Source organism: Carassius carassius, chromosome 4, assembly GCF_963082965.1.
Source record: "Carassius carassius chromosome 4, fCarCar2.1, whole genome shotgun sequence".
NCBI classification, from domain to species: Eukaryota; Metazoa; Chordata; class Actinopteri; order Cypriniformes; family Cyprinidae; genus Carassius; species Carassius carassius.
This window is the reverse complement of record NC_081758.1, coordinates 28,795,308-28,807,236: the sequence shown is the minus strand read 5'-3', so window position 1 is coordinate 28,807,236 and position 11,929 is coordinate 28,795,308. Positions and strand designations below refer to the sequence as shown.

The 11,929-nt window shown below is 38.3% G+C and overlaps 2 protein-coding genes across 2 annotated transcripts; one reads left to right on the top strand and one right to left on the bottom strand.

Moving 5' to 3' along the window:
• Positions 1–4,179: 4,179 nt before the first annotated feature.
• On the bottom strand, positions 4,180–5,227 carry LOC132130884 (uncharacterized). Its single transcript, XM_059542736.1, has 2 exons — positions 5,099–5,227; positions 4,180–5,017 (listed from the first exon to the last, which is right to left on the bottom strand). Exons 1-2 carry the CDS (start codon positions 5,101–5,103, stop codon positions 4,366–4,368), a joined length of 657 nt encoding a protein of 218 aa, XP_059398719.1. The 5' UTR covers positions 5,104–5,227; the 3' UTR covers positions 4,180–4,365.
• Positions 5,228–5,980: 753 nt separating this feature from the next.
• On the top strand, positions 5,981–11,720 carry LOC132130876 (POU class 2 homeobox associating-factor 2-like). The gene is made up of 5 exons (XM_059542728.1): positions 5,981–6,285; positions 8,564–8,664; positions 9,733–9,775; positions 9,897–10,201; positions 10,915–11,720. Exons 1-5 carry the CDS (start codon positions 6,273–6,275, stop codon positions 11,329–11,331), a joined length of 879 nt encoding a protein of 292 aa, XP_059398711.1. The 5' UTR covers positions 5,981–6,272; the 3' UTR covers positions 11,332–11,720.
• Positions 11,721–11,929: the final 209 nt, after the last annotated feature.

Here is an 11,929-nt window from a genome sequence, read left to right as displayed (position 1 = left end):
AAATTCTGATTCTCATGTGTCCTCCTCCCCCACAATGACTCTTGACACCCCTGTCCATCTGCTTCTCCTGTTCCTCCACAAACCCCTCCAGATCTGACTGGGAGAAACCCTGAAAAACCTAAAGAAAGTGAGGAAAAGAGATGTGTTTGCAACTGGAACACAGAAAATCCATTAAGAGCCAGTTACTGGGAGTACTTAATAAGGTTTCAGGGGTACATTTCAAAGACCTTGACTTACTGGAGCTGAATAATGACACTATTGTCTTGCCATAGCTGCTTTACAGCAGAAAGTCAGAGCCAGTCTGCAGATTTTGGAAAATGGCCATTCAGAGTTGACAGGTTTCACAGAAAAACATGTAATGATGGGCACAAGCTCTGATTTTTTTTTTTAGCTTCAATGGGAGGATATTTGACATGATTAATATTTTAAGCCGATTTTACAACCTGTAGCCCTGGTTTTACAGACAAAGTCTAAGCCAAGCCCCAGACTAAAATGTAAGTCTGAGCTGTTTCAATTGAAAGAAACTTGCACTGATTTATCTTAAAATATGTCATTGCCCTTGTTTTGTCTCAAGATACACAGCAGTAATGTTTTTGTTTTTTGTTTTTCTAAGGCATGTTTATAAAAAATTACACAAGAATTCACAAGAAGATGCAAAAGAATTAACCATGTAATCATCACCATTCACACCTCCTGCATCCCCCCTCTCCCCCACACCTGCAATCAAACCTGATCAGCGAGGATGCGGTGCGCCAGGTCTTCAGGAAGCAGAAAAGGAAAAAAGCACCAGGCCCAGATTGTGTTACACCAGCCTGTCTGAAATCCTGTGCTGACCAGCTGGCCCCCATCTTCACAAAGATCTTCAACAGATCGCTGGAGCTGTGCGAAGTCCCTTCATGCTTCAAACGCTCCACCATCATCCCCATCCCAAAGAAATCCAAAATTACAGGACTAAATGACTACAGGCCTGTGGCTCTAACGTCTGTAGTCATGAAGTCATTTGAAAAACTGGTGCTGGCCCACCTGAAGGACATCACTGGACCCTTGCTGGATCCTCTTCAGTTTGCCTATAGCAAACAGGTCTGTGGACGATGCAGTAAACATCGGACTGCATTATGTTCTGCAACACCTAGACAGACCGGGGACCTATGTGAGGATCCTGTTTGTGGACTTCAGCTCTGCCTTCAACACGATCATCCCAAACCTCCTCCTGCCCAAACTAACTCAGCTCTCCGTGCCCACCTCCGTCTGTCAGTGGATCAACAGCTTCCTGACAGACAGGCAGCAGCTAGTGAGGCTGGGAAAATACACATCCAGCACCCGTACAATCAGCACCGGAGCTCCCCAGGGCTGTGTTCTCTCCCCACTGCTCTTCTCCCTGTACACTAACGATTGCACATCTAAGGACCCCTCTGTCAAGCTCCTGAAGTTTGCAGATGACACCACACTCATCGGCCTCATTCAGGACGGTGACGAGTCTGCTTACAGACAGGAGGTTAAAGAGCTGGCTGTCTGGTGCAGTCTCAACAACCTGGAGCTTAACACGCTCAAAACAGTGGAGATGATCGTGGACTTCAGGAGAAACCCCCCTGCACTCCCCCCACTCACCATCATGAACAGCACTGTGACTGCAGTGGAGTCATTCAGGTTCCTGGGCACCACTATCTCTCAGGACCTGAAGTGGGACATTCACATTGACTCCATTGTGAAAAAGGCCCAGCAGAGGTTGTACTTCCTTCGCCAGCTGAGGAAGTTTAACCTGCCACAGGATCTGCTGAAACAGTTCTACTCCACCATCATCGAATCCATCCTCTGCACTTCAGTAACTGTCTGGTTCAGCTCAGCTTCTAAATCGGACCTCAGAAGACTACAGAGGGTAGTCCGGACTGCTGAGCGAATTATCGGTACAACCCTCCCATCTATTCAAGAACTGTACTTATCCAGAGTGAGCAAAAGGGCTGTTAAAATCACTCTGGACCCCTCACATCCAGCACACTCCCTCTTTGAACTGTTGCCATCTGGTCGACGCTACAGAGCACTGAGCACCAGAACGACCAGACACAGGAACAGTTTCTTCCCTCAGGCAATCCATCTTATGAACAGCTGATAATAACTGTGGGACACACTACACTATTTATATTTATATACACTACACTTTTTATCCAACACACATACTTAGCGTACACGTAAATCTTTTGCACATAATATACATGTACATACATGGAACACACTATACTACTTATATTTATATTTATATACACATACACTTATTTATCCAAACACACATACTTAGCGTACAGTTACAATTTTTCCACATAATATACATGCACATACATAAATGCTCTTTTTAATATACCTGCCATACATTGTCAATTTGTATATTGTCAATCCTTACCCACCTATTTGTATTTTTTTGTATTTTTTATTCCTTATTGTGTTTTTTGTTCTGTCGCTGTTATGTTGCACTGCGGAGCTCTGTCACGAAAACAAATTCCTCGTATGTGTGAACATACCTGGCAATAAAGCTCATTCTGATTCTGATTCTGATTCTGAGAACAACAACTCCAAGAATGCTCCTCTGCCACAGTAACTCAGAGAAACTCCAGGGATTTGGATTGGCAACACTAGGCATTTTGTCTGAGACCTTAATTTAGAAAGAGATGCACTGTCAAATAAATAATTATTATAGTTATATAAAAGTTAACTAGCAAATAAATTTTGTTCAAAATAAAATAAAAAATGGTAAAGTAAGCACAGAAGGTAAAGCAAACCAGTTGTTTTTCAGGTAAATCAAATGAATCATGTGGCAGATCATAATCAGATTTTTTTTTTTTTTTTTTTTACCTTATATTCACCCTCAAGTCATCCTAGGTGTGTATGACTTTCTTCTCTTAGACGAATCCAGTTGGAGTTATATTAAAAAAAGTGTCTCACACGGATCCGGGGAGGTGAACAAAGTCCTCCTGTAGCGAATCAATGCATTTATGAAAGAAAAATAACCACATTTAAGACCTAATAATCAATTTAATCTAGCTTGCGCTCCCTGTTGTACACAGAAGCAGTTCCGGGGGAATGACATTTGTGAGGTCAGCTTTGTGCATGGGCCTCTCAGAAGTGACACACGAAAGTGCAGCGGAGATATCAAAACAAAACAACTAATCAGAAGTACAAAACGAGAATTTGTAAAGAAGAGAGTCCGAGGATTTCGATATAAGCCAAGAGGAGACTTGTTTTCCTCCTTTACTCCTGTTAACAAAGTTGGTTTTCACAAGACTCACAAGCGCATGCACAGCGCTGACTTCCTACGTCATGTTCCCGGAGCTGCTTCCATGTACAACTGTTGGTGCAAGCTACATTAAAGTGATTATTACGTTTTGAATATGGATATTTTTCTTACAAAATTGCATCGATTCGCTACAGGAGGCCTTTGTTCACCCACCGAAGCCATGTTTTTATGGATGGGTGCTTTATATTTCACTTGTTTTGGACTGAAGTACGGCAACACCTGCTGAGTGATCAGAGACAATTTTTTTTATAGAACTCTGACTGAATCCGTCTGAAAGAAGAAAGTCATATACACCTTGAATGAATTGAGGGTGAGTAATTTATGGGCAAATTTTCATTTTGGGGTGAACTAACCCTTTAAGTGCCTTGTTTTGCCATGACTTACCTTACCTTACCATCTGGCACTACAGACCCAGTGGTCACTGGCTTCTACAACCATCCTCTTCCATGCTTGCAGCTCGAAATTGGGCCGCAACCTTATCCTTCTTTGAACGGCATGTTCCACAAGTAAAGAAGACAAGTGAAGGAAAGGAAAGGAAAGGACGTGATGTGTGACCAAGTATGTTGACCTTGTTCTCTGCATTTCACCCATCCACGACAGCAGTGAGAATTGAACAAACACACTGTGAACCACACACCCAATGCTGAGGCACCTGGGGAGCAGTTGGGTATGCCTTGCACAAGGGTCTCACCTCAGTCGTGATATCAAATCAATTAAAAAAACACTTTGTGAGGATTTTTATAGCCTATTTTCTTTTCTAATCTCCATTACAAAGAACAACACTTAGTTTATTTAAACTTAATTAAAAACTTTTTAAACTTTAACAATTAAAATAATTTAACAGCTCAGTTCATAATAACATAAAAAATAAGAGCAATATGTTTCAGCTTACATAATGTGAAAGTGATTTTTTTTTTAATGATAATTAAACTTATACATCTATACACGATTACACACAAAAGAAAGATGAATTAAACAAATACTATTTAGTGTTCAGGAAATAAAAATCATAAGGATGTACAACCCAACACAGAAGTCAGAAAAACCTATAATCTGAAAGATACAGGGAGATTGTTAGGCTACACCATGTTTCTTTCGCTCAACTTTCTTTTACACGCGTGTTTTTCCTGAAAAGGGCAGATGTCTTTCTGGCATTCCCAGCACGGCTGAACATCATGGCCAACAGAAGCGTCGAGATGGCAAAGACTGCAGCCGCCGGTTTTCAGCTTACTTTGAATCATCCGTCGAAGCTCCCTGCGTTTCGAGTCATCCACACAGCACGCCACGTCTACCACACTGATGCGCTTGGGGTCCCACACGCAATCCTCTTCGCGACCAGACTTGATGGCGGAGATGTTGCTTTTTGGCGGAACCCACGCGCAGTCGTACCCGCTGCTGTGCCACGATTTCTGGAGAGGGTGATTGTCACAGTCTATTTTCTTCACTTTTCCAACTCGCACCTTCAGTTTAAAAACGACTTTGTCGTTCTTGTCAGTTTTTGGCGGGTAACATTTGGCTTTCGCAATGTTACGACTGACATAAACCCCCGGGCCCAGCATTCCATCTTTAGAGGGTTCAAATCCTTTATTAATGATGGTCACGGCGTTTTTCAAATGTGTGCCGTGGAACATTGTATATTCACGGCCAGACTCCGGTTCCTGGTTCTCAGACAGAGACTTGGTGCGGTCTTTAACAGCTTTCCAGCCAAAGAAAGACACAACTCCCTCCATTCTAAGATTGAAAACGACAATTAAATAGTTTACACAAACTAAAACAAGCTTTTATGTTTAAAATGTATTGACATTTGCTCACCTCATTCAGTATCTTCTATGTTACCCGGTAACTTTCTACTTTCGATTTCGTTTCATAAGAAAAACACCGAGAGAGAGAGAGAGAGAGAGAGAGAGAGAGAACATCGCGAGATTCTAAAGCGGTTTGCCTTTGTTATCGTCGATCCCACGAAACAAGGTGTGTTAAGCTTCACACTAACACACAACGGATGTTTTATAGATGTGTTTTTAAAATAATAATAATAAAAAAAAAACACACGGTGCTGGTTTATATTATTCCCTTTCTGAGGAAAACAAACGTTTAACATCCCCACGACAAGTTGCTATTTTTTAAATAGTCTAGGCTATATTAGGCTATATAGGCCTAAATTAGTTTTTACAGATAGAGTAGGACCTACTGTCCCTCTGGAACATTTCTGATGCACTGTAACAAAAAACTAAACTTTTCATCATTTGATCAACCATCCATTATAACTTTGATTTAACGTTAAAGGTTATGGAAGCAAACTTAGTTCTTTTCCCCCTTTTCCAGCGGTGACAAGCATGAATCATCCAGACATTAAACCAGTCTTTACATAGCCTAGCCATGTACCCCGTATACCTCATTTCCTCCGAAAGGAAAGTTTTTGGCAAAGGGCCTTTTTATAATAATAATAATAATATATATATATATATATATATATATATATATATATATATATATATATATATATATATATATATATATATATATATATATATATATATATAATTAAAAACACCTATAAACCATACATTTATATATTTGGGATTCTGTAGGCTTATATTTTCTCTTGTCTTCATCTTAATGTGGCACTGAGAAAAATGACCTTCCTCTTTTTTTCTTTTTTTTATTAAGGTTTTAATACGGCTGTCACACTCTCCATTTTTCAACAGTGCAGCCTTAATAGTGTACTCTGATCTACAGTAGGCTACATGCAAATTATTAAGAAACGTCTCCAAGCCAGTTATTTGCATTTAACCAAATGATGAAGGCTTCACAAGCGAAACCATGTGAAGGGTATGAATAAAGGTGCGTGAGCTTGACCATATGTATGTCTGCTTGGCTTTTTAAATCTTCTTTCTTCCTTTGGTATAATGAATGTGGTGTATGAGTGCTGCTGGAATAGAAAACAAAACTGAAGAACTGAGAAACCTGACTGCGCTCAGCTAACATTATGATGGAGACAGGTGAGAGTTACTGAGATTGTTCATGAAAAATTATTACTATTTTTTTTCGATGTTCAGTTTGTAACGCATTACTGGGGTTGTAGCTACATTTAGCCTAAATTTAAATGTGCTTACGTAAGTATTTGTAAATTATAATTAAACACCGTTGTTGTGTTACAAATGTTTGTCGACGACAGCATATTTGTTTATAGCCTAATAATATATTTGTTCGCTCTTTTCATATAAATGTAGGCTGTAGGCTATTTAAAACATCTACTAGCTAAATCTACCTTTTCTGGGAAAGAATACCTCGCTTTAAAGTAAATGTTTTTTTTGTTTTTTTTAAAGCCTTCCTTGGCCCTATTGTAAAACTTAAGTAAATAAATAAAACAATTAAATAACTATACATGTTAAAATCTGTATGGCAACGGACACAAGCAAAAAGTGCTTTGGAACGGATTTTACATAGGCTTGTGATGAACGTTATTAAGCTATAACAGAAATGGGAAGTAAACAATACAAATAACAAAATTATATGGCTACATCAGTGTGTATTTGACACTCTGATTTCCTTTTTATTTATTATTTTTTCCTAAGAATTAGTTTCGTCCCAGGTGACTATAACAGTGGTCTTAGTGGTCAGACCAGAGAGTGTAGTAAATATGACTAAAGGTAGTCATTTTCTGCAATCAAACCAAGGACAACATTAGCATTTCAAGCCCTCTCGTCTTAATCTATATATCAACTGCCATTTATGGTTGTTAATGGGTGGATTATGATATCAGGCAAAAGAACTGTGCGTGCACACCCTAGACCACAGGTGTGTGTCTGAGAGAGAGAGAGAGAGAGAGAGAGAGAAAGACAAGATAAGAGTCTAACACTGAAAACGGAAACAGGCCATATCAGAATATAAGAGAACATGAGAGAAATTCCATTCCTAACAACACAACTGCTGTTTGCCTATGGATCTGAAATATGCCAATTCCCAATACTGCAAATTATTCAGCAGTATTTAACACTAAATGTTTTACAATTATTTTTCCCCAAGCTGGGGTGTGAAAAATAGTTAAGTATGTGCTCTCAGTAACTGTACATTAACAGATTTTATAGCAGGAGTTATTCATTTAGAGATTAACATTTCTGAAAGGTTTAGTTTGTTTTCTATTGAAACTTAAGCCCATGCGTGGCTGATGTTTGAATAGAGTTGATGGAATCTCCATTCACAAGAACATAATGTTTATGTTATTTAAATTACTGAACTGTATGAATAGCTGCTAATCAAGAGCACTTACAGTGTATTAAATCTATTTTACTCACACAGTTTCCACCCCTAAACCATGCTATCTCATCAACAAAAGAAAACAAGCATGAATCATTTATTTATTTATTTTATTTTTATTTTTGCAATTAGGGACTTATTTGTAAGAAATGCATACTGTTTAAAACACATTCAGTTTTATATTTAACACATTATATTGATCTTATTTGTATTATGAGTTTATTTAAAACAACTGTGGTTGTACACAATGGTTTAAGCAATAAATTCTGTATGCTTTTACACAGTCCAACTTTTAACAGATATTTTAAAATTAAAAATGTAAAAACTTTTAATCAAAAAAAAAAGTTTGAATAGTTTGGTCAGGTCTGTATTACTGAAGCTACAGGTCAGAAGAAAGCATGGGCCTTTTCGAAGTTATAAATAAAAGAAAGATTACCGGAGTAAGTTTTACAAGAAAACACCATTTCTTTCTTCAAAGAAGTCTTTCATCTTCAAAAATGTATGTTGAATTCAATGTATTGTGAATGAACAGTGCCAACGAATATTCTGCAAAACTATGAATCTTGTAGTTTCCAGTAATGGCCACCCTGTGAACACTGGGGAATTATGCAAAAGATACTTATAGCAAACTTACTCTGAACTGGTGTTTTAAAGTTATCTGTAGTGATATGCCCAAGTGATATTTTTATTCCCAAAAAGACTTTTAATATCCTCACTGTTAGGCTAATGTTGCTTTGTTGAACCGTAAAAGTCACAGCTCTGAAGTATAATGTCACTATCAATGTGGAAAGCTTTTGGAAGAGATGTCTTTATTATATATTCATATAAATACATGTAGTCACCCCCCCCCCACACACACACACATTTATTATTGCCGGTTATTCATATTAAACAATTCATACTAACCAGAAGGTTTATAAAGCATGGCATTCTTGTTTTTCATCTTTTTTAATTATTTATTTTCTTTGTTTCCTAACACCAGACATTAAACATCGTAAATACATTTCTTTCTCTCCACAGAGTATTCCAAGCGAGTATACCAAGGTGTCAGAGTCAAGCACACAGTCAAAGACCTTCTTGCAGAGAAGCGATTACGACAAACAAATGCACCCCGATTCAGTGTAAGTTAGCCATCCCTCTCACCGTCTGGTCTGATTTTCTCACATATTATCTTGATCATTCCATATCCAGAAGTATTATACTCTTTTTGTCTTTTGCTTAGTATCTAAATCCAAGAACTTTACATTCCCAACATTCAAGCAAATATAAGTGTAAGATATCTCTCACACAGCAACACTGTTTAGCGCAAGCTTGTCATGTCCCTGTTACTTTTAAGAGATAAATATCACCTGCCAAAATCAGATCTACCTTCCTGAAAGGGGACAGACAGGTATTGTTACCAGTAGACGGTTAAACTCAAGCCTTAACTGAGGTTATCACTAAGGGGTTTGCAACAAAATACAAAACAACAGACAGTCCTTGTGCTAAAGTGAACTCTGGGTTAAAGTTGTTGTCTGCTTTTGTTTTGTTTGGTGTCCTTATTGAAACTAATGGACAAGTCGGTTCATGCAAATGCCTCAGATGAGGTGGTTGTCCTCTATATATATATATATATATGAACAACAGACTAGCAAAGAGATACAAATTACATATTCTAAATGATGAATTAAAAACATTATAGAAATAAATAGTTAATTACTATAAGAATTCTCTTAACAGAATATCCAGGATATGTTGTCATGTAGTGCCTGCAAGTCTCTGACAAAGAACAATATCTACTAAACAAATTATCTTAATTCCACTGTGTTCTTCCCCAGCACATCACAGAGTCAACTGGGGTATGTTCCCAGTCATCCAATGATTTCCTTAGATCCTTGTGGCAAAATCTCATGAGAAGAGCACACACTCCACCGGAGGGAGGTGTTCATTTAGAGCGAGGGGGGAGCGCTGTTGTCACACTGGCAAATCATATTCAAATATCCTCCCACATGATTTGCCTGGCTTTCAACAGAACAAGCACCAAAACTTGCCTTCCTGACTTTTTCTCCATATTCTCACTGGCTTCACTGTTTCTCTTTGCCTTTATGTTGTAGGGAGATTCATTACATGCCGTCTTCTTAAGTGAAGTTTAACACACATAGACAGACTGTGTTAGTATCAACTGACTCTATAACTTTTTTGGTTTTCAGACGAGCAGTAGTTCTTCTCAGCCAGCTTTTGTGCCAATGCCTGGTGAGTCCTTCTGGTAAATCTTATACACAACTAGATCTAATTAGATAGACAGGTGTGTTCAGTGAGAGGCTAATTCCTCTTGAATCAGGGAGTTCACAGAATTTCCTGCTTCCTCTTACAGGATCGCATATGCTTCCTGGTTACTACAGTATGCGAAGATCCTTCCTCCCAGACTCAGAGCTCTGCCATCCCATGAAGCAGTACTCACCAGACACTTACTCTTCGGGGCTGGGAAGCAAGGCCTTCTCGTACGACCACCCCTCCTCTTACCCTTCCTTCATTGACAGCTATTACACTCCTGATTCATATGGAGATTACAGAGGGCCAACATCTTATACCACCAGTGGAGGGTCACTGTTTCCACCATCTACATTACCAACACTACTACCAAGTCTGTCTGGAGAGACATCGTCACACTTGCATTTGGTATTCACACTTCCTGCAGCATTAGAATCTCTCTCATTTATTGTAAAACTCATCTGCCAAGTTCTGTTTGTGTTTATGTTGGTTTTTATATGGTTTTGAAAATGAAAGTTTCAATTCAATGGCTCTAAAAAAAAAAATCTGCCAAGAAGAAATAAGAATAAGACTACACATTATTAACAAGCACATTTATAAATATATTTTTCAAGGAATTTTCTTTTCACAAATATAATGAATTTGTAAATATTGTATAATGTAATATAAGTGGTGAGTTGCACCACTTATTTATTTTATTTTATTTTATTTTGTAAGAAATTAATACATTTATTCAGCTAGGACATTAAAATATTCACAATGTTACAAACGATTTCAAGGTTTCTCTCATAAGAGAATTTTAAAATAATTACTTTTGAAAAAACCTTTGAACAGTAATATACAACCTAATGACATAAAAAGTTTTTTATATATAACAAACTTTTTTTTCATATACAAAATTTGTTACTAAAAAAATCCCCAAGAAATAATAATAAAGGATTATGCAAAACTACTTCTATGCCAAACAGGTTTTTCGTCTTGTTTCTTTATACACATCAAAAGGAATTTTAATACAGAAATGTATTTTTGAATGAATTAATAGATAGGAGAATGTCATTGACCCCTTTTCTAACCAAATTAATGAAAAGATTAATAAGCAATGGTGTTTCTCTATGCTACAGAGAGACCCCTGGGATCAGCCATCAGAAGACCCGGTCAGTCAGTCAGAAGTCATATGTCCTGAGGGTCCAGCTTCTGTGGCAGACTCCCCATCCCTGGGAGGGCCTGATTCTGGGAGTTCCTCCCCATACCGTCTATCCTCTGGGCGCAGTGGAAGCTCCATCCCATCCAGCTCTCAGACTTATACCCTACAACCCTTGGAAGACGTCCCGTACCCAGCAGCATCCTACACCACTGCTTCCAGCTACTCCTGCCCACCGTACATGACCTCACCTGGAGATCTGGCTGTGGTGAAGATGACACCTGTCACCACAGAGGAGGCTGCTGGTGGAGTGGTGTCTCTCAGTGACACTACATCCTGGGCTAAAGATGATGGAACTGGCTCCTGGTTGTCATATGAGACTAGGAGGGCTTTTTAAGAGGCTTAAATGACAATACAAAGACTGTGGACTGATCATTTGCAATGACACAGTCTCTTTATCCTTATAGAGAAGGAGATCATACAGGTTCATCATCACCTCCTCAAGAAATGCTGGTCACAATATACAATTTTAAACTGTTTATATGTTTAATGATACAGCAAAAAAATATGTGTTAATAGTTTAGTTAATTCAGGGTTTAATTATGCATCTTACATGCCCAGGCGTTCAAGAATAAATTAGAAGAAATGCTCGCTTTTTTTTCCCTTTCTTAGATTTTCAATAAGTCCTCTTGAGACTGGTCTCGATTATAAATCGCAAATGATATCAAAGAACACTCTTTAAACAACACGCATGTTAGACTTCTGTCAGGAATGGCAATATAAAAAATAAACATGTTTTGGTTTGAAGAAAGTGTCTTATCTTTATAGAACAGAACTGAAGGAGCCAACGAGCGCTGTTGTTAGGACGCCACCTCGTTGTTAAGTAAGGCCCCCTTGGTGACAGGAGTGAATGAGGAAACAAACACATCGCCTGTGCAAATATATCTCACTTCAGTTAACTTATCTCTTATAAGTCATAAATGTATCATGCAATT